General features: G+C 39.8%; 1 protein-coding gene across 1 annotated transcript in view; it reads left to right on the top strand.

Moving 5' to 3' along the window:
* Window positions 1–18071, top strand: part of IL20 (interleukin 20) — a 29300-nt gene extending 11229 nt beyond the window's left edge. The window contains exons 2-6 of the mRNA XM_027871397.1: window positions 14094–14294; window positions 14606–14671; window positions 14799–14951; window positions 15610–15684; window positions 17028–18071. Coding sequence (XP_027727198.1) covers window positions 14094–14294; window positions 14606–14671; window positions 14799–14951; window positions 15610–15684; window positions 17028–17105 — 573 coding nt within the window. The 3' untranslated portion in view covers window positions 17106–18071. The remainder of the gene's footprint in view (window positions 1–14093; window positions 14295–14605; window positions 14672–14798; window positions 14952–15609; window positions 15685–17027) is intronic.
* The last annotated feature ends 4061 nt before the right edge of the window (window positions 18072–22132 follow it).

Here is a 22132-nt window from a genome sequence, read left to right as displayed (position 1 = left end):
CCCATAAAGATATATCCTTGGGAGACAGTGCTGGATGGAGGGGGTAATTGTCAGGGAACAAAAAAGCTGGAAATTTCAGAGTAGGGGGGAGGTCTGAGGCTAGGCATTGGGTACACAGGGAAGGTGTTGGCATGCTTTAGGGGCATAGCTTTGACCTTCATTTATTTATTAGTAATAGCAATACTTAGCATTTACATAATGCTCTAATATATGCAAAGAACTTTATAAATATTGTTTTACTTTGTCCATGCCTGACCGTTTTAATAATAATAATTAAAAATAATGATAATACCTAGTATTTATACAGTACTTACTATATGCCAGGTACATAGGGTTTGAGGCTAGTAACTCTCTTGGCCTCAGTTCCTTCATCTGTACAAAGAGTTAGACAGGATAACCTTTGAGGTCCCTTCAGGCTTTAAATCCATGATTCTGTGATTGGAGTGCAGTCCTAGAGCAGGGGTAGGCATTTTTCATTTTAGTCCCTTCCCAATCCTGGATATCACCAGCAGTGGCTCCAAAGTCATATTTGCTAGTTCTTTCCAGACCGAAGGATGTACCTCATCTTTGCCATCTTTAATGAATTAATCCATCAAAGACATCTATGTGCTCACTTATCTGGTACATCAACTTTGTTAATCAATTATTAATTATACTATATACATGTATATACACATAGTTATATGTAGTACATTGATTATATTCATATGTTTTCAATTGTTATATAATAAAATGATCATTTTTGCCCTGTCACTTTATAAAGCTAAAATGTGTTTAGCACAGTGCCTGGCACATAGTAGGCATTATATAAATGTTTTTTCCTTTCCCTTCCAACCTTGTTTCTAGTGTAATTGTCTTTTCAGAGAAAAAAGAAACAAAATAAAAATTGAGTAGCACTCCCTTTTCTTTCTTGCAGTGATCATCCACCCCAAGCAAAGCCCCTGTCCCTTCTTTCATCTTTTGTCCACAAAAATAGCTTCTAAAAAAGTGAAAAACCAAACTTTTTTATTTGCTTTAGCTTTCCTTGCCAGCCTCAACTCATCTTGGGCTTTAGTGTACCCTAGTGATTCTATTTTTTACAGGACTTTGCCACAGTTATATTCATTCTTTGTTACCTAACCTTACTTCAATCTTCTTTCGACTTCAAACCTTTGGTTGATTGATGAGTTACCTGTGCATCCACATGGGTCTCTTTATACAAATCCCATTTTTTTTCTCTTCATTGGAATGGATTCCATTTGTGTCTTCAGAATTTCATCTTTAAGTGCATTCCATTCTTTTGGAAACATTTTTCTTGATGGGATTCCCCTATCTTTCCCCTGAACCTTTTGAAATCTGCTTTCCAACAATGTAGGCTGCAAGCTGGACAATGCTGAGATTTTTTCTTTATCACAAACTCAAGGATGGCATGGTTACTTCCCCATAAGGTTCCCATTATTTCCATCCCAATGGCCAGTTCCTTTTCATTAGTAAGAATCAGTTGCAGAATAGGATTTCCCTTGTTGGTTCCTTTGCTTTTTTTTTTTTGTTTGTTCCTTTGCTTTTTGAAGGATAAAATTATTACTAAGGCAAATTATTAGCTGCTCTGGTTTTGGCAGAGAGAAAGCTCCAGCACTTTTCTGGATAACTGAAGTCCTCCCATTACTACCATATTATTCCTCTGTGACAGGCTTGTTTGTTTCTCACACTCATCTATTTCCTCTTTCTGAACAGGTGGTCTGTAGTATACTTCAGTGACAAGATCACTTGTTTATCTCCCCCTTAACTTTTACCCAAATGCTTGTCATCATGTTTTCCTTCTCAGGTTCCTGTATTTCCTCACATGAGTATACCTTCATAATATACACTACTAACCACACACACACACACACACACACACACACACACACACACACACACCTTTTCCTTTTCCTTTCCCATTTCTTTTGTACAAGGTATACCCATCCAGAGCTATAGTCCAATTGTGGATTTTATCCTATCACATCTCAACAATACCTATAAGGTCTAATTTGCCTTCTTAGTTAATATAATTAATAATAGGACCTCTGATTTCCCTTGTTTGTTGTCTAAAATTTGGTCATTTGTGTATAAACATATGAGGTCATGGGTTTTATTATAGGTTCTTTTCTTGGATTTTTATCTTCTGTGAATTTCTACCTTTGAGCTGCTATTCTTGTTTTTTTTGTGGCTACTCTACAACACCTCACATATATGGCATTACATATATACATATGTGTATCTATGTGTGTATGTAATATGTGTATGTGTATACATGTCATATATGTATATATGACACTCACAAACACACACACATAGTCTTCTCCCACCTCCATCCCTTTTAGTTTATCCTTAGTTTCTTTGAACTACTTGTGAATGTTTGGTCCCCAACCCTGGTTTAAGCTTTTATTGTCAGTTATTGCTCTTAATAACTTGACCACACACTCAAATTGCCCTTCCTTTGTCTTAGTAACTCCACAGTTACAGCCTCACTCACCTCCCCTTCAGCCTTGCATCAGCCACCTGTCTATTTCACCATTTTGTCCACTACATCAATATAACAACAGCAACAACTTGCATTGTGTATGGCCCCAACTATGTGCCAGGCACTGTGCTAAGCACTTTACAAATATTATCTCATTTGATCCTCATGACAGCTCTGGGAAGTAGATGCTCTTATTATCTCTGTTTTACATTGAAGGAAACTGAGACAAGTAGAGGTTAAATGACTTGCCCATGGTCACACAGCTAGTCAGTGTCTGAAGTTGGATTTTAACTTAGGTCTTCCTGATTCTAGGCCCATATCTCATAGGCACTGTATCACATAGCCATATCTAAATCTACTTATATCAATTTTATTTTTGTTGTTGTTGTTTGGTTGTTTAAGAGTCTGTTTGTGACCCCATTTGGGGTTTTCTTGGCAAAGATACTGGAGTGGTTTGCCATTTCCTTCTCCAGCTCATTTTATAGATGAGGAACTGAGGACTACAGGGTTAAGTGACTTGCCCAGGGTCACACAGCTGGTAAATACCTGAGGCCATATTTGAACTCAGGTCTTCCTGACTCCAGGCCTGGTACTGTATCTAATGAGCCACCTAGCTGCCAATTTTCTTAATCCTTTAATTGTTCTATTTACTTTTTCTCACTTATCTAGCCTAGCCTTTCCAGCTACCTTATCCTTACCTTTCAGGAATCTGTCCTTTCAAATTCTGTTCTCTAACCCTCCTTAATCCTTAAAAAAATTCTTCCTTAACCACCAACCATACTTGCTGGCTCAATGGGATTATGTCATAAGGATTCTTCATAGGTATTGGAAATGGAGCAGAGGGGGAGCGCAGGCTGTTGATAGTAACATAGATCACAGGATTATAAATTTAAAGCTGGAAAGTACTCTGGAGGTCATCTTGCCCAATACCTACATTTTATAATTGACTAAACTGAGATTCTAAGAGGGGTAAATGACCAGTGCTAGAACCCAGGTTTTCCAACTCATAATAGCCTGGTGCCTACAAAAGCATTGGATTTAAAGTGAGAAGACCAAGGTTTAAATACCAACTCACTTACTCACCAACTCTGTGAAATAAAGATGTTCTCTGAGGCTCCTTCAAGTTCTAAAATTCTATAATCCTATGATTCATGACTTTAATTCCAGCAGGGGCAGTGGTATGGTAAAAAGATCATTGTATCCAGAGTCAAAAGACTTAGGTTGAGATTCTGCCTCTGACATTTATTACCTCTTGTCAAAGGGCAAGTCATTTAATTTTTCTGATACTCAGTTTCCTTATCTGTAAAATAAGATCAGAATATTTTCATTGCCTACTTTGTGAGCAAAGTGCTTTAGTAATTATTAAAATGCTATATAAATTTGAGTTTTTATTATTTTCTGAAGACAGGAATGGACAAAGCCAATTGACCATGGAGACCCTGATGTGGTGTCATGATAGAGCATAATAAGGGAAAGACCTAGGAAACAGAAATAAGGCAACTTTGCCTGTCAGCTTGAGGGATGGAAAATCAAAAAGGAATAAATATTAGTAGGTTTTGGATGGAGCAAGGGGCTCCTCCTTTCATCACTCCCCACCTTTCCTAGGAATGTGGCCTGGGCCCCAGGCTGGAGGAGTTCCCCAGACTCCATGCCTGCCAAAGGGAAAAGTCTCTTACTATTGAAGAAACTTGAGAAGAGATTTCTCCCTTCCCGTCACCTCTTTCCCCCTACATTCTTACTTTCTATGAACTCACCTCTGTCTTGCCTACCCAGCCCTTCTGAAGGCCCTGCAAGTTGCAGTCTTCCAGTCTTACCACAGCAAATGACACAAGCTGGTAGGAAGCTGTATTGAGATGAGTACATACTGAGTATGACTTAGCAAACAGGGTACAATCCTCAGCAGGAAATTCAGGACTTGCCCTAGGCGGAAAAGGAAGAGGTGGGTTTTTTCTTCTTTATTTTCTCATACTTTCCTGCCCAGGGCTAACTTGGCCAGGAAGATGCATTTATTTTGTTAAAAAGGGATCCTGTCCTCTCTCTCATACCCAATTTGCCTTTCATCTCTGTGGATTTTGTAAATTGACACTTCAACCCTATTCCTTATTTTGAGAAATTGGGTGAAGCTACAACAGATTTGGGTGTGGACTAGTCTGGCACTTCTCCCTCCCATCCCAATAGCCAATAGCTCAGGGTCCCCTGGCTCTGCACTTAGAGGGACTAGGTTGGATTTTGGGGATATTACTACAGACCATTCTATCTTTGGCTCCTTATAGCTCCCACCCACAGTAAACTCTAGGTAATTGATAAATAGCACTGATGTAAATTTGTGTCTAGGGCAGCGCAGGGCCTGGAGTCAGGAAGACTCATCTTCATGAGCTCAAATCTGATCCCAGATACTTCTTAGCTGTGTGACCCTGGGCAAGTCACTTAACCCTATTTACCTCCGTTTCCTTGGTAAAATGAACTGGAAAAAGAAATGGCAAACCACTCCATATCTCTGCCAAGAAAACCCCAAATGGGGTCACAAAGAGTCAGACACAGCTGAAATGACTGAACGGCAACAAAATCTTTGTCTAGGTTTCTATAGATGGGGATAGTATATATATATATATATATATATATATATATACACACACACACACACACTATATATATACACACACACATACACATACATACATATATATACTGAAATTTCTAATACAATTTAATCTGCATTATTTACATTTTCTCTATCACTCTCTTAAGTTTAGACAAAACTGAAATGAAATAAAAGAAATGAAAAAATAAACGAAGCCCTGATTTGTAGTGTTTGTTGCTTTCTGAGTTGTAAATGCTCACAATAAAAATTTAACAATCTACTCTTCTAGCTGATATGAACTGACTCCCACATACCCTTGGAGAGGATAATATTTCATCCCACAGAGAATGCAGAAAACATAAAGAATTCAAAGTATTCCAGAAAAAAGTCTGGAAAACAAATGAAGTAACTAGTTTTTAAAGGAAAAACTAATAAAATAGATAAGCCATTAATGAACATGTTTTTTCTTTTTAACTGAAGAAAATCAAATTATCGGTACCAAAAATTTAAAAAGTGAATCCACAACCAATGAAGAAGAAATAAAAGAAATTATTAGGAGCTATTTCCCCCAATTATATGCCAATAAAACTGACGATCTAAATGAAATGGGTGGATATTTACCAAAAAAAGTAAAATGCCCAAAGTAACAAGACACAAAAATATTACAAATGATGGTTAAAAGGCAAAAATGGTTATTTTTCTTATATTTTGAACTTTTTGCAGTTATTTTAAATGGAATTTCTCTTTCCATCTCTACCCACTAAATTTTGTTGGTAATGAAATGCTGTCGTTTTATATGAGTTTATTTTATAATCCTATAACTTTGCTAGTACTTTGCTAGTTGTTTTGATTAGCTTTTAGTTGACTCATTAAGGTTTTCTAAGTATCCCATCACGGGGTCAGCAAAAAGTGATGGTTTCATTTCCTCTTTGACTAAGCTTATTCCTTCCACTTCTTTTTCTTGTCTTGTCACTATAGCTAGCATTTCTAACACTATATTGAATAATAATAGTGACAATGGACATCTTTGCTTTACCCCTAATCTTTTTTGGGAAGACCTCTAGTTTATTCCCAGTAGAGATAATGTTGGCCCTCAGTTTTAAATAAATACTACTTATCACATTAAGTAAAATCTTTAGTGTTTTTGAACAGGAATAGATGTTGCATCTTTTCAAAAACTTTTTTGTATCCATTAATATAATCATATTTTTGTTGTTATTGTTATTAATATTGTCAATTAAGTGTATAGTTTTCCTAACATTAAACCAGACCAACATTCCTGGTATAACTCCATCCTGATCATAGTGTATAATCTTTGTAATATGTTGTTGTGACCTCCTTATTAATATTGTAATTAAAAATTTTGCATCAATATTAATTAGGGAAACTGGTCTATAGTTTTCTTTCTCTGTTTTGGCCCTCCCTGATTTAGGTATCAAAGCCATATTTGTATCAAAGAAGGAATTTAGTAGTACTTCTTCCTTCTCTATTTAAAAAAAAATTATGTTCTATTTTATTTTTCTATTTATTTTTATTTATTCTAATTTATTTTTTAAATGTTTTATAGGATTTACTTGTAAATTTTTCTGATGTGAGTTTTTTTTGGGGTGGGGGAAGAAGTTCATTTATGGCTTCTTCAATTTCTTTTTTTAAAATTAAGTTAAGCCCTCTTTTTTTGCTCTATTAATTTGGGCATTTTACATTTTTTTGTAAATATTCACCTATTTCATTTAGATTGTCAGTTTTATTGGCATATAATTGGGGAAAATAGCTCCTAATAATTTCTTTTATTTCTTCTTCATTGGTTGTGAATTCACTTTTTAAGTTTTTGGTACTGATAATTTGATTTTCTTCTATTAAAATGTTCATTAATGAGTTATCTATTTTATTAGTTTTTCTTTTAAAAACTAGTTTTGTTTATTAATTCAAATTTTTTGCTTTCAATAATTTTTAATTTGTTGTTTTCTAGGCTTTTTTTTTAAATTGTAAGACCAATTCAATTTGTTGATTTGTTCTTTCTCTCTTTAATTGGTGAAAATATTTAGAAATATAAAATTTCACCCTGAAGATGACTTGGCTGCATCCAAAAATTTTTTGAATAGTATCTTATTGTTGTCATTTTTTTTAATGAAACTATTGATTGGTTCTGTGATTTATTCCTTGAACCAATGATTCTTAAATTATCTCTTCTTGATCCGTTTTCAAGTCAGTGGTTTTTATTATGAGATACTTAATGCTTTCTTCTGTTTTTTTTTTTAGTCCACTAACTTTGTTTTAATATTTCTTGCCATCTCATGGAATCATTAGTTTCTATTTGGTCAATTCTAATTTTCAAGGGTTTTCCCCCCTCTGGGTAAGGTTTTGTACCTCTTATTTCAAGCAAGTTACTATTTTTAAGTGGTTAGCATAATTTCTGGGTATATTAGGGCCACATTTGAGGACCTTGAGGCCACAGGTTCCCCACTCCTGACTTAGCATCTCAGTCCTGCAGACAAATCTGTAAGACCATAGTTGCAGAGACATCAACGTACAATGGTAAAACAAATTTCCTTACCAGTGAGTTTCCTATACCAATGAGATCAGAGAACCAGCCCCTGTTCCTCTCTCTTGTGTACATTTGTATGGCAAACTCTAAAATTTATTTCCTTTCATCTTGAATAGGGGGCATGAGATGGTTTACTGAAGTGAAGTAGTGTGGGAACCAAAAAGATGGTTGGCAACCTCCCCTCGAGTCCAGTGGCCTCACAGAACCCACAGAGGGGAAGTCGCTTGTTTGAGGTTACATAGCTAGTAAGTTGCAGAGCCAAAACTCGAAGGTTTTCCCATTCCGAGTCTCATAGGCTGTATTCCCGTCCCCAATTTCCATGCTGGGAGGCAATAAGGTGGGGCTGGGAAGAGGCAGAGGCTGGGAATTGTCGAACCATATCCCCTGAGAGTCCCTCAGGCATTGATTGTCTCTAGGTTCTCAGCCTAAAAATCTCACAATTGCACCTGCTTTAGGAATTGAGGAAATGCCCTAGCAATAGAGAAATTCCGAGGGAGTTCCAGCCCTTACATGTCTGGTGCTCACTTCCTCCATTTTACCTACTTATAAGTGGGATCCTGCTCAGACTGAGACAGACACCACTCTGGGGAGACAGAGCCAGCACTCCCAAGTCAAGGTAGGACACCAGATTCCTGGTCCCACTCTCTACTCTTCCTTTACCACTCAAGGACCTGCCTGAAAGCCTATGGGTACAGAGCACCTCTCACAAGAGGCCAACATCATGGGTTTCCCAACTGAATCAGTCTGTTAGGACTGCTCAGTTTTGAGGTAATGACATATGGATCAGTACAAGTCACTGCCTTGGAGAAATGACTCAAAACATATGTCCTCCTGACAGTCAGGCCAGGACTCCCTTGCATTGCAGTAGATGAAGGCACTCACTCTAGAAGGTGGACAAGCTAGGTGGCACAATGGATAGAGCTCCAGGCCTGCAGTCAGGAAGACCAGAGTTCAACTCCAGCCTCATATACTTCCTAGCTGTGTGACTTTGGGCAAGTCACTTAACCTTGTTACCTAAGTTTCTTCATCTGTAAAATGAGCTGGAGAAGGAAATGGCAAACCACTCCAGTGACTTTGCCAACAAAACCCCAAATGGGGTCATGAAGAGTCAGATATAACTGAAAAATGACCGAACAACAACTCTAAAAGGGGAAATGCAGAACTCATCTGCTCTATATTTCCCAGGGCTTAATTTAATCATTCAGGGTTTCAGTTTATCAGACCCGTTTCTTTCTGGTCTCTGTATTCCCAGTGCCTAGCACATAGTAGGTGCTTAATAAGTATTGAATGGATGAATGGCCACCATTTCTCTGGTGGCATAGCTGACAGGCCAAATCATCTCAGATGGCTGGAGTCCCTTTGACAGGAAGCAGCAGAAACAGAATTTTAAATCAGATCCTCTGACTTTCTTAATGGACTCAGTACTCTTTTTATTATGTTCATGTTGTCTCTTCTTGGTGAATGTAAGCTCCTTGAGGGCAGGGACTATTTAATTCTTATCTTTGTATCTCCAGCATGTAGGACAATGCCGTGCACATAGCAGGTGTCTGATAAATGCTTGTTGGTCAATGACAAGAAATCTAAGGAGAAGAAATAGTCACTCAGACTCTGACAATTTTGAGAGCAGGGACCCCCATGTCTTATATTACTTTGTATACTCACTCAGTCCCCTCCTTCCTCTCTCTGCCTTGCAATCTCCCACCATACCCTAATACCAAGGATGACACTGAGTTATACTCAAGCTATACAAAGCAATGCTTTGGAGGCAACTAGGTGGTGCTATAGATAGAATGCTAAGCCAGAACTTTGGAAGACCTGAGTTCAAATCCATCCTCAGACACTTACTAGCTGTGTGACCCTGGGCAAGTCACTTAACCCTGGTCTGCCTATTCTGTAAAACTGGGACCATAATAGTCATCATTTCCTAGGACTGTTGTGAGGATCAAATAAGATATTATTTATAGAGTACTTAGCATAGTACCGGGCACATAGTAGGTGCTTAATAAACCTGGTACATAGTAGGTGCTTAAAAAAATAAGTTGATTGGCATTTCCCGATAGACATCCTTTATGCACAGGGCACCATGGAAATTCATTTAAATATTTATTCAGTCAATTCAACAATGATGATTCAACAAATGCTTATCACTCATATACTGTGTGCAAAGAAGAAGCTAGGTAGTGCAATGGATAATGCTCCAGGTAATGCTCCAGGCCTGGAGTCATGAAGACCTGAGTTCAAATCTGGCTGTGTGACCCTGAGAAAGTCTAACCCTGTTTGCCTCAGTTTCCTCATCTGTAAAATGAGTTAGAGAAGGAAATGGCAAACCACTCCAATACCTTTGCCAAGAAAACCCCAAATGGAGTCACAAAGAGTCAAACATAACTGAAACGACTGAACAACAACAATATTGTACAAAATAGCATGATTCTACTTTACCTTAACAAACAGAATTGGCAGCAATGGTTGGGAGCTATCGAGAGGCAAATTAGGGTTTCATGTAAGGAAAAACTCTAAAAATTAGGGCCATCCACAGGTAGTAGGTTTGCCCTTCCATGGAGGTCTTCAAGTGAAAGCCATTTGACAGGGATGAGGTAGAGGGTATTTCTGTGCAGTGACATTAGTCTAATGAACACTGTTGTCATCAGTGGTAACAACTTGTCCATCAACCACTATAGATATTTTGTATACCAGTATATGTGCCTATCAATGAGATGAAATTTAAGAGGGATAAATGTCAAATCTTACACTTGGGTTCAAAAAAATCAATTTCATAAGCACAAGATAAGGAAGGTATGGCTAGACAGCAGTTATCTGAAAAATGTTTGGGGAATTTAGTGGATTGTAAGCTCAACACAAGTTGACATGTGGTACAACAGCCACAAAAGCTAAAGCAATTAAGACCGTCACGCTGTCCAGGATGGGGGGAGTGATATCCTCTGTATCCTGCTCTGGTCAGGCCACAACAGAAATATTTGTGTCAGTCAGCAGCTAACAAGCATTTATTAAGCACTGTGCTAAGTGCTGGTTCAGTTCTGGGTATGACATTTTAGGAAGGATATTGATGTGGAAGCATATTAAAAATGTCTTATTTCCTCTTCTTGAACCTTCTCTTCCGGAGGCACCATCCTCAGATGGCTTGGTCTCTCACACCCTCATCATTCTGATCATTATCCGTCTAGACCAACTACAGTTTGTCAATGTCCATCCTAAATAATAATGTTATTTCTTAATATTTCTCCAACCTAAAACCCTTTATAGATTTTTCTCTTTAGGAAAGTGGGCAGGACAAAAGCTAAGGCCTTTCTTAGGGAAAATGGATTAATGGTGAGAACCAACCTTAACTCTGGTTTAGCTAGGATCACTGCCTCTCTCCCCATTGGAACCATGACCCACGTAAAGACAAAGGACTCTTTTGCATTCAAGCTTAAGATCTTGATCACGGAAAGGACCACTTTGCAATCCTTAAGAGGAGTGGTTCAGGAAGAAACTTAGTGGTGGCTATTCTGAAATGTTAACCCCAAACTGTATCCTACAAATGTTGCCCCAATCATTTCAGAGCAGAAAATCACCTTGGAGGGCATGGGAGACTATACTAGTTTGGACATCTCTCTCGCCAAGCTTAGTTATAGACATAGCTGAAAATTCCAGACAGAAAAGCTACAGGTATCCTGGGATCATCTCAGGGACCCAGTCACCCTTAAAGTCAACCATAGAGATTCAGGCACCCATAGGCACCAGTCACCCCTGAAGTTTCCCATAGCAACCTACACACCTTTGCAGTCATTCATAGAGACCAGTTATTCTTGATGTCACCTCAGGGACACAGAACCTTTATGGTCACCCAACCACCACTGAGGTCAATCACAAGCATCAGCTATCTCTGACATCACCTCAAGGTCTTGTATACCCTTGAGGTTATTTACAGGGACCCAGCTCCTTTTTTCCCTTAGGTTACTCACTGGGGCTCAATGACCTTTGAGGTTATACACAGGTACTCAGCAGAGACCCAGTCTTCCACAAAGACTCAGCTGCCTCTAAGACAATTGAAGGCATGCAACTCCCTCTGAAGTCACTCACAGGGTCTAGTTACCCTTGAAGTTACACACAAGGACCTGGACACTCTTGAGATTGGCCAGAGGAACTCAGCTGACCCTGAGGTCACCTTGTAGCATTGTTACTTGTATATACATCTTTTCCCCCTTTTAGATGTCTAACTCTGTGATGTTGTTGGTATGGGTACTCTTTCCACCAAGGCAGATCACAGCCCCTCTATTACTGGACAGATGGTCTTTGAGTCATTGAAAAATGTATCACCTTCTAGCCCTCTAGCCGATGTGCTGATGGACCAATTCATGTATTATCATCTATTGTGGTTATCTATGTAAATGCTATATCCCTTCAGCCTCCACTTCATTTCCCAGCCACCATTTCCAAATTGTGGCATTGAGTGTGCAGCCCCTCCATTTCCCATTTCTCTTTATATGCCTTCCTCCATTAGAATGGAAACTCCTTGAGGGCAGGAACTCTCTTGCTTGTATTTTTATAGTCATCACTTAGCATAATGCATGGCACTTAGAAAGCACCACTTAATAAATGTTCTATCTATCCATGTCTGTCTCTGTCTCTCTCTCCTCCTTCTCTCTCCAAGAGTCCAGGCCTTGTTTTATCTAAAATTTTATCTCACCCAGCATTTAGCAAAATGTTCTGCACAGGTTGTTGTTCGGTCATTTTTCAATCGTGTCTGACTCTTCATGACTGCATTTGGGGTTTTCTTGGCAAAGATACTGGAGTGGTTTGCCATTTCCTTCTCTAGCTCATTTGGGGGGGGGGCGGGGCTAGGCAATGGGATTAAGTGACTTGCCCAGGGTCACACAGCTAGTATGTATCCGAGGCTGGATTTGAACTCAGGAAAATGAGTCTTCCTAATTCCAAGCCCAGCACTCTATCCACTGTACCACCTAGTTGTCCATTGGAAAAGCAGGAGAGAGCTATCTGAATGTCCTTTCCAGTCTTGGAGATGGCTCATTTCCCCTTTACTTATCTGATTATGGAACCAGAATTACATATTATAATTATCATTGCATATGTCTTATCCATTTAATAGAATGTGAGCACAGAAATGACATTTTCTCTAAACTGTATTCCTCCCTAGTGCTTAGCATGGTGCCCTGCACATAGTAGGTACTGTTGCATTGTATTAAAACAAACAAATAAGCAAATAATGGACTCTTAGCTTCTACCTCAGACTGCCCAATAACTACTTGCTATTTGCCCTTCGTTCTTGAAGAGGACCATGACATCAGGGAGGTGATGCCATGACATGAGAGTGAATTGGATTTAAGTGAGGGAGGGCTGAGCAAAATCACCAGCATCACCTTTTCCTCCAGAGCCATCTTGGTCCAGTGGCAAGATATAGATCAGGACGACTGGAGATAATCCAGGATGCAGTGGGGGACCTTGACCTTTTCAAGCTAAGGTCTTTAACAGGTCTCAGTTTGACTGAGACAGGACCCATTCAGTGATTAAGGCTTAATAAGAAATGAGGCAAAGAATGGCCTCTTAAAAAAATCAGTCTGGAGGGGAAGACACTCAGAGTTTCTGGCCAAAACAGAAACATTTGCTACTTACATTCATTCTGAGCCAATCAGGGCCCAAACAATGACCGAGTAGGGCTTGGCCTGGGACCTATTGTTAGCCAGTCTAAGAGAACCAGAGTGATTTGGGATTTAGGCCTGATAACTGCTCATTTTATGAAGGCATTGTTTACAACCTGACACTTCAAGAAAAAAGTCTGGCAAGGGAGTGGATTAATAGGCATAGTTAGGTTAGCAGCCCATTAGCTTTATCTTTCCTTGGCTGTGAGATTGGTTACATCATCAATGAGTTTCTGATTTCCCTTAGGCAGCAAAATGAAAGTAATATCCTCAAATAACCAAAGTGATTTCAAACAAATGCTTGAGGGAGTTAAGGATTCTCTGTTGAGTTGCTCCGCCCCAGAAGTCTTCAGGGGCTGTGGCTACCGCATCAGGTGAAACTCTTTTGGCATTCCCCAGTTCCCTGGCAGGTTCATGGGGGACCAGAATATATAACTAGATTGGCATTCAAGAAAGGAAGGAAATATGCGTCATTTTCCCTGAACAAGTTTTGACATTTTCCCTGAAATGACATATTCTACCGATGTCTGATGCTCCAGGCACTACTGCTGCTTAGTGATGACGATGGGGCAGGGATGGTGAGGAACATAAAGGTAACTGTGGTTTCACTGGGCCCATTCTGACAGCCACCAAACAGCAACAGAAGGTCTCTGATTGTCTCCTGGCCCTGCTTCTCTGTACAGAAAATACTGGATTTGCTCTAGTAAGTGATATGCCAGGAGCAGGCAGGTCATTTAAAGATCTAGTCTCAGTGAATCGGCATAGGGAAAGCTTTCCAGGCACTTGTTAGAAGAGAATCAATTGAGATATATTTTCTTTTCTTTGCAGCAAAATTCTTCATCCAAGTCAACACCAGATCCTTGCCTAAATATGAAGGGCTCTTTTTTCTCCAGATGCCTTTTCTCAACTGTGTTTTTACTATTTGTGTTGCCCTCTTTGGGACTAAAAAGACTCCACTTGGGAAGCTGTGTCCTCTCCATGAACTTTCAGGAAATAAGGAATGAATTTTTGGAGATTAAAGGCTATGTGGTATGTAGGGGTTTGTGTGTGTATGGGGAGGGGGTGTCCCACTTTGCTGGTGTCTGAGTTTCTCCCATGCCTTCCCTGCTAGTCACATACTCCCAACTGGATTCATCTCTTGGAGTTTGTACGCAGAGACACAACCTAGAACTTGGGGACGTGAGGGTGGGAAGAAATTCATTCCAGTTTTTGGAAAGGATGTCTTTGACCTTGGTCCTGGGGAGGTGGGAGGTGGGAAGTGAAGGACTGAATGGGTTTGCCATTCGTGCCTCTAGGTGGAGCCATTAATACAAGTTCTTCTTGATTTCCCTTCTGTATAGCAAGCTGAAGATGAAAATTTGGACAACAGAATCTTGAAGAGCTCAGAGGCTTTGCAAGACATAAAGGTATGGGCCCGGCACAGAGAAGCTCTGGATGGAAAAGTGGGGTGCAGAATTTCAGGAATCCCAATATCCCAAGCCATCCAGCTGATCCTCCTATATCTAACCCCATCCCTTCATTTTTCTCCTCTAGCCCACAGAGAGGTGTTGCTTTTTCCACCACTTATTGAGGTTCTACTTAGACAGAGTGTTCAAAAACTACCAGACATCCAATTACCACATTCGCCGGAAGGTCAGCAGCATCGCCAACTCCTTTCTTGGAATCAAGAGGGAGCTTCGACTCTGTGTGAGTAAAGGGTCTTGGGATACCAGAATCCATCTTGGTATATAGCCTAAAGGAACTTGGGGCTCCTTCTCTACCAGTGCCTTCATTTTATAGGTGGGGTGACTGAAGCAGGTCTAAATCATGTGGTTAGGGAGCAGAGGAACTCAGTTTTCTCGATTTCTAAGAATCTACTCATACTCCTTTACTAGGTGGTACACAGCAGCATGTATCAATGCAACCTGCATTCAAAGCAAGCGATCAGCAGTCGCCTTGACTGCTTTGGTATCATGAAGGTGTCACATGGCTGAGTCATAGGAAACAGACCAAAGTCTGAATAGGATTGGGTCATCCAGGGATATCTGGCTTGCAGTAGGAGGAGAGGAGGGTAGGACCAACAGGGGACTGGGAGGTAAGCTGAGCCCACTTTCTTCAGAAAAAGAAACCAAAGAGCTGAGTCTCTAGGCTGGCACTTTGCAGATTATTCATCCTTCTCGCACTTAGTCCCAATCCCATGGGTTCTGGAAAGTCAGAAAGGAGAAATTCTGAAAGGATTTGTCATGAGGAAGAAAGTACCTTTATGCCTGGAGGTTGACTTGTGAGGAAGCAAGAATAATTCTCACCCATACCATTTCTGACAGCATTCTCTAATGAAATATATCCCTGTTTGTATCCTTTACAGCATGACCACTTGATGTGCCACTGTGGGGAGGAAGCAAAGGAGAAATACACCCACATTCTGAGTCACTTTGAGGAGGTAAAATACATAGTTGACATTGGTGAGGTTGGGTTTCTTTCCTGGCTGACAGTTCATACAAAGGCTGACAATTTCTACTGCTATAGAGTCCTATAGTCCTGGAGCCACAAGGGGTCTCCAGAGGTGATGGTTTCTCTTCCCTCACCTCTAAGCAAGGCCTTACCTGTCTGAATTCTGCAAAGACTGGCCATCCCTTTGTGAAAGAGCTCCTAGAGCTATCACTTTCCTTGTCCACAAGTTGAAAAGAGGACAGGGCTACCATCAAAATCACCCTAGTGATATAGACAGCTTCCAGTCCAGCTGCTGAAACTAGAGGCATACTCCCTCGCCCCAACCCCCATCCCACAGCCTCACACTCATCTTAAAAACACAACCCAAAGTGTCTTATCTATTGAGATTGGACTGCTTTCAAAGCTTCCACAAGGAGGCTCAAAACAGAATGCATTGCTCACAGTTTCCAACAGACCTACCTGGGAGGAGTGGGTGGAGGAGGAGGAAGACTAGGGGAGGAGGAGGTCAGAGGTTGCTTTTATCTGATGTAATTATTGATAAGGTGATGTAATGGCAAGAGTGATGGGCTTCAAAACAGGATACCTGGGTTCAGATCCTCAATCTGATACTAGCTGTGTGCTCTCATCTGTAAAACAAGGGGGTTGGATGAGATGAGCCCTAAGGTCCTTCCAGTTCTAAATCTATTATCCTATAACCATTTTCAAGTCACATACCTCCCTACTGGCTATGTGACCCTGGGCAAGTCACTTTACCTCTAATTGCCTCAGGCAGCTCTTTAAGAATATAAATTAGAGAAAGGAAGGAAATGAGCATTTATTAAATGGCTTCTATGTGCTAAGTACTGTGCTAAGCTTTGTAAATATTATTTCATTTGATCCTCACAATCCTGTGAGGTAGGTGCTAACATTTCCCCCTATTTTAAAGTTGAGGAAACTGAGAGAGAGAGAGATTAAGTGACTTGCCAAGGATCACACAGATAGGATGTGTCTGAGGCTAGATTTGAACTTGGTTCTTCCTGACTCCAGGTCTCTATCCACTGTGCTCTATCCACTGCATCATCTAGTTTCCTCTCCACATCTACTGGGAATTCTTCAACCAATCAGCACATATTAAGTGCCTAATGTGTGTCAGGCACTATGCTATATGCTATGGCTGCAAAGACAAGAATGAAGCAATTCCTACCCACCAGGAGCTTACATTCCATCTCCGTACCAGTGATATCATAATGAAATCCCTTCCCTGTCTCCTCAAATTTGATATTTGAAGTACTCTAGAAATGTTATTGTCATTGTCATTTGGTATTCACCAGAGACTTTTCTGGTTTCTTTTAGCTAGATGGTCAGAAGGCTGTGGTCAAGGCCCTGGGAGAGCTGGACATCCTCCTGAGATGGATGGAAAGAACTAAATAAGAAGAAAAAAAGGCCACCTTTGTGTTGATCCCTCTGTGGGAGTTCAACCCTCAATAACACTCACTAAGCTAGTTCAGAACGGCTCTTTCCTTCATCATGTAATAACCTGATTATTTATTCCATCCATGGTTTGTGATCACGGAGCAGTCCTATGCTCCACGTCCCTACAGCTGAGTTTGATAGGATGGTTTTGTTGCCCCCTTTTCTTTAATGGCATGTATTTATTAATATTGTATATTTATTGTTTCTTTTTTAACTTTTTAATGTGTTATTTATTTTTTATTTTGATAATGTTAAGCCTCTCCTTATTTATGTCTGTCAATTGAAACTTTTTGTGCCTGTCATTAATGCCTCTTGAATTTTCCTTTACCTGAAGGTCTTTTGAGTCTAGAAAAATATATGTGACTATTGAACAGTCAGGTCACCTTATCTTTCTAAATATCAGTTTCTTCATCCGTGAAATTAGGGCTTGGACTAGTTGATAGGGTACTGGACTTAGAGTCAGGAAGGCCTGGGTTCCAATCCTGCCTTAGCTTCTTGGAAGTGACCCCAAGCAAGTAACCCAAAGGCTTCTGGTAATTTCTCTAGGCCTCAGTTTACTCATCTGTAAAGTGGGAGGATTTGGCTTGATGGCCTACAAGTTACCTTCCAGCTCTAAACCTATGATGCTATGACTCTCTGGTCTTTAAGTTTTCCTTATCTGTGAAATGCTTACAGTGCCTACCTCACAGGATTCTTTTGAGGATTGTATGAGCTAAGATACAAGGCTCAATTGTTATCTCCTTAAAAAAGAACTTTCCTGATTTCCTCAGTTGTTTTCACCTTCACCTCCCTCCCATATGTACTTATTTATATCCTGTATTTATTTATCTGTGAAGACGTTGTAATACTCCAATACAATGTAAGCTCCACAAGGGTAAGATTCATTCCTCTTTTGTATTTGTATCCCTAGAGCCTAGCACAGTGCCTGACACATAGTACATACTTATTAAATATTGATATTAAGCAATTAACAATAATAATTTATAAATGATAATAATTTATAAATAATATTTATTACTTAACTTATGATATATGTAACAAGCCTTAGGTAAATGTCAATTATTTATAATTACTTTCTGCTTAAATATTCTGTAAGATCAACTGGAAAATGAATTCAAATTGATCCAGTTCCCTGAGGAAGTAAATTAATGTCTCTGGGCCTCAGTTTCCTCCTCTGTAAAGTTTAACCATGGAATTAGATGGTGTCTGAGGTCCCTTCCAGCTCTAAATCTATATTTAATAAGGATTAGACAATTGTTGAAGAGTCTATGACACTGAATGCCTGTCATGTATCTAGGGCTGTGCTAGGATTTATTTATTTATTCTTTATTGAAATGAAGACATTTTCTTTTTTAAAAAAATGTTTTAAAAATTGTATATTTTATTATAAACTTAAATGTCAACAAACATGGACATTTCAATTTACATAGATCAGAAATATGGTTGTTTATGAACACTGAAGTTCTGTTACGTAATTTAAAATATGTACATATACATATTAAATTGAGCACAGTAATAAAATTGCCTTGTTTCTATCTCTTCCTAAAGTTCTTATTTTTTTCTTAAATAAACTTGACTCCCAACTCTACCACTTATTAGCTACACAACCATGGGTAAGCAACTCTACCTCTCTGGACCTCAGTTTCCTCATTAGTACAACAGGAATAAAAACACTACCTGTCTCATAGACCTATTATAAGAATGTGCTTTGTAAAGTGCTTTAGAAATGTAAACTCTTAAGGTGACCAAATAATAAACTTCTGGATTCCCTTGACCTCTTGAGCTTGAATAGGCACAACTATAAAAACATTTTGCAGGTTTAGTAGAAAGTTGGAGACCTGACTCCAACACTGTCACTTATTAGCAGACCATTTCCACTCTCTGGGCCTCAGTCTCCTTATCTATAAAATGAATATTAGAGCAGATGATCACTGAGGCTCAGTGCCTATGGTTCAACAATCCAACGATCTCTTTTCCCCTCCTCCTCATCTCTTATCACCCAGATGCCTTCTGTCACTATATCCTTTTTCACTCCTGACTCATGCTCGAGGTAATCTCATCAACTCCCATGGTTTCAATGATCATCTCTATACAGATGATTCTCAGATCTACTTGTCCAACCATAACCTCTGGTCACATCTGATCTTGCATCTCCACCTGCCTATTGGACATCTCACATTGGATGTCCTGTAGACATCTTCAACTCAACATGTCCAAACTGAACCCTTTATCTTTTTCCCCTCAAAACCCTTCCAACTTCCTTTTTACTGTTAAGGATACCACCATGCTCCCTGTTACTCAGGAACTGGTAACATCAAGCTAGATGTCATTCTCAAATCCTCTCTTTCTCTTTTGCTTCTCTCTCTCTTCTCTCTCTCTCTTCTCTTTCTCTCTCTCTTTTCTCTCTCTCCCTTCCCATGTCCAATTTATTGTCAAGCCGTGTTGTTTCTACCATCTAACCATTTGTAGTATATGTCCCCTTCTCTCTGACACTGCAATCACCCTGATACAAGCTTGCGTGACTTCAAGTCTAGACTATTACAGTAATAGCCTGCTAGTTGGTCTCTCTACTTCAAGTCCCTCCCCACTTCAAACCAGCCACCAGTCAGCTGTCAAATTGATCTTCTTAAAGTACAGATCTTGTCACCTCCTGTGTTAAAATTGTATCTTGTGCTCACTCCTCTGACCACCCCTCTTCTAGTCTGTTTAATAAGTACATTTATAAATAGTACAAAGTAGAAATAGCAGGAAGCAAGATTGAAAAGAGGAACCTGAAAGTCATGTACAAATGAGCATAATTTACAATTTTTATCATATATTAATCAAAAATCACATCCTGGTAACACATGCTGAATCAGACGAAATCATCTAGGCTTTGTCGTCAAGGCCTTTTGGTTCTGTGATACAGAATCCCAAACCTTTGCAGTAAAAAACAGCAAGATAGCCAAAATGCTGATGGTAATTTTGAGATGATGTGGGCTTGTTAACGTTAAAGTTTTACTGACAACTTTGAGATGATTTGGACGTGTTAATGAACTAACCCAAAGTTGGCACAGGTAAGATTCTGTTCCCTGCCAAAACCCTATAAAAATGAGACCTTAAACTCCTGCCCCCTGAGCCTTCTTCCATCTCTGTCTGGTTCATGCTCCTTAGTGCTCCCAACTCTAATCCGTGGTTTTGTGAATAATATTTTCTGCCTCTCCCCCTCCCAATCCTCTTCCCCATCATTGCCTCCTTTCATCCACCACTCATCCCCTGTTCCCATGTTCTCTGCCTCTGTGTGCTTTTCACCATTTGTCTCTCCACTTTCTGTACCGTTTGCCCTGACACCCTCTGTGCCTTATTAAAGTGATTACAGTCCTCACTTCCCACTGCCATCATGGTCTTTCCTGGAGAGTGCCCAAAGAACCAGCCATACCTACCCCCATTTCATAATTTCATAAATTATTTATCAATTTACCTCCCTACTCAATAAACTCCAGTGCTTCCCTGTCACTTCCTTGATTAAACAGAAAATTATCTCTTTAGTGTTGCAAGCCCTTTGCAACCTGGTCCCTTCCCACTTTTCCCGTCTTCTTATATTTTATTCTTCCATACTTTGTGAACCAGTGCCCTGGCATCCTTGTTGTTCCTCATATAGGACACTCTATCTCTAGATTCTGGGCATTTTCACTGGCTTTCTCCCATGCCTGGTAAACTCCCCCATCTCATTTCTGCTTCCTAATTTCCCTGACTTCCTTAAAGTCTCAGCTAAAACCCTGCCTTCTGTGAGAAAGCTTTGCTTTCCTTCTGAGATTATCTCCAATTTAGCCTGTAGATATCTTGTTTGTACATAGTTATTTACATATTGTCTTCTCATTAGATTGTGACCATTTTGAGAGTAGGCTCTCTGTCTGTCCGTCTGTCTCTCTCTCTCACCTTTCTTTGTATTCTTAGCTCTTAACATAGTCCTGGTTCATAGTAAGTGCTTAATAAATGCTATTTGATTAACTAATAAATGCTTATTGATTGATTGACTGAAATCATGGAATAAATACAAAGAGCTTTACACAACTAAAAGCACAAACCTCTGTGGGTGTCATCCTTCTGATAGAGAGTAGACAAGGGCAAGGCCACAGAGTGGCTTAAATGCAAAGAATCCTTCCATTGCTAGGCTGTTCTCAAGACATCTGTCACTTACTGGTGGGTGACAACATTGTTCTTGTTTCCCTCCTCTCCTCCATTCTTCCCTTTACCATCCCAACTCTCTCCCCAACCATTGCAGTGGGGCCAACACACAACAGTATGTCTCCCAGGCAGAGTAGTCTTAAATAAGGTCAGGCTTGTATGACATCTACTTGGAGTTTCTGGTGTAACACTTCCTCTGCATGGGACCAGTGCTAAAGACTCTATGGGGCAAATATTGGGGTTGACAACAAAACATCTTGGGAAATGTAGTTCTCTCCTCCCCCCTTTTTTAAGCCCAGGAGAAAATGGTAGAAACATTACATAGATTTGGGGATTGGGATACAAGATCTGCAGATGGAATGAGTTCTGGGCTCTATGGACAGACAGCTGAGAAGGAGAAATGATGGTGAAGTAGCTCAGAAAGTATTGTGGGAAAGAGTCAGTAATGTGGCAAGAAACTTCCACCAGAGGCAGACTGGCCAGGAATAACCAGACTAGGAGGCCAGGCAAGTTTGGTGAATGTTCCCCAGCCATTAAATCCAAACTCCTGGAGAGCTTTCTCTGCCTCATTTTCTCCTTCCCTCTCTTCTCCTCTGAACAAAAAAAAGGTGATCATTTCCTAATTTCCTATCCCTTCTGCCTTTCCCACCCTACCCTAGTTTGTAAGCCTGGCTCTCCTTTTTTGAGTTTGTTCCCATTGTTTGTAGGTCTGTCCTTATTAGAGCTTAGCTCTAAGTAGTTTTTTTTTTAATATATCATTAACAGATTCTTCTAGCTATGAATTGATAGGTTAATGGGAGGTGGATGGAGGAGGGGAG

Source organism: Vombatus ursinus, unplaced genomic scaffold (assembly GCF_900497805.2).
Source record: "Vombatus ursinus unplaced genomic scaffold, bare-nosed wombat genome assembly UNPS02014798.1, whole genome shotgun sequence".
NCBI classification, from domain to species: Eukaryota; Metazoa; Chordata; class Mammalia; order Diprotodontia; family Vombatidae; genus Vombatus; species Vombatus ursinus.
The sequence above is the reverse complement of the archived record's forward strand: the minus strand, read 5'-3'. Positions and strand labels throughout refer to the sequence as shown.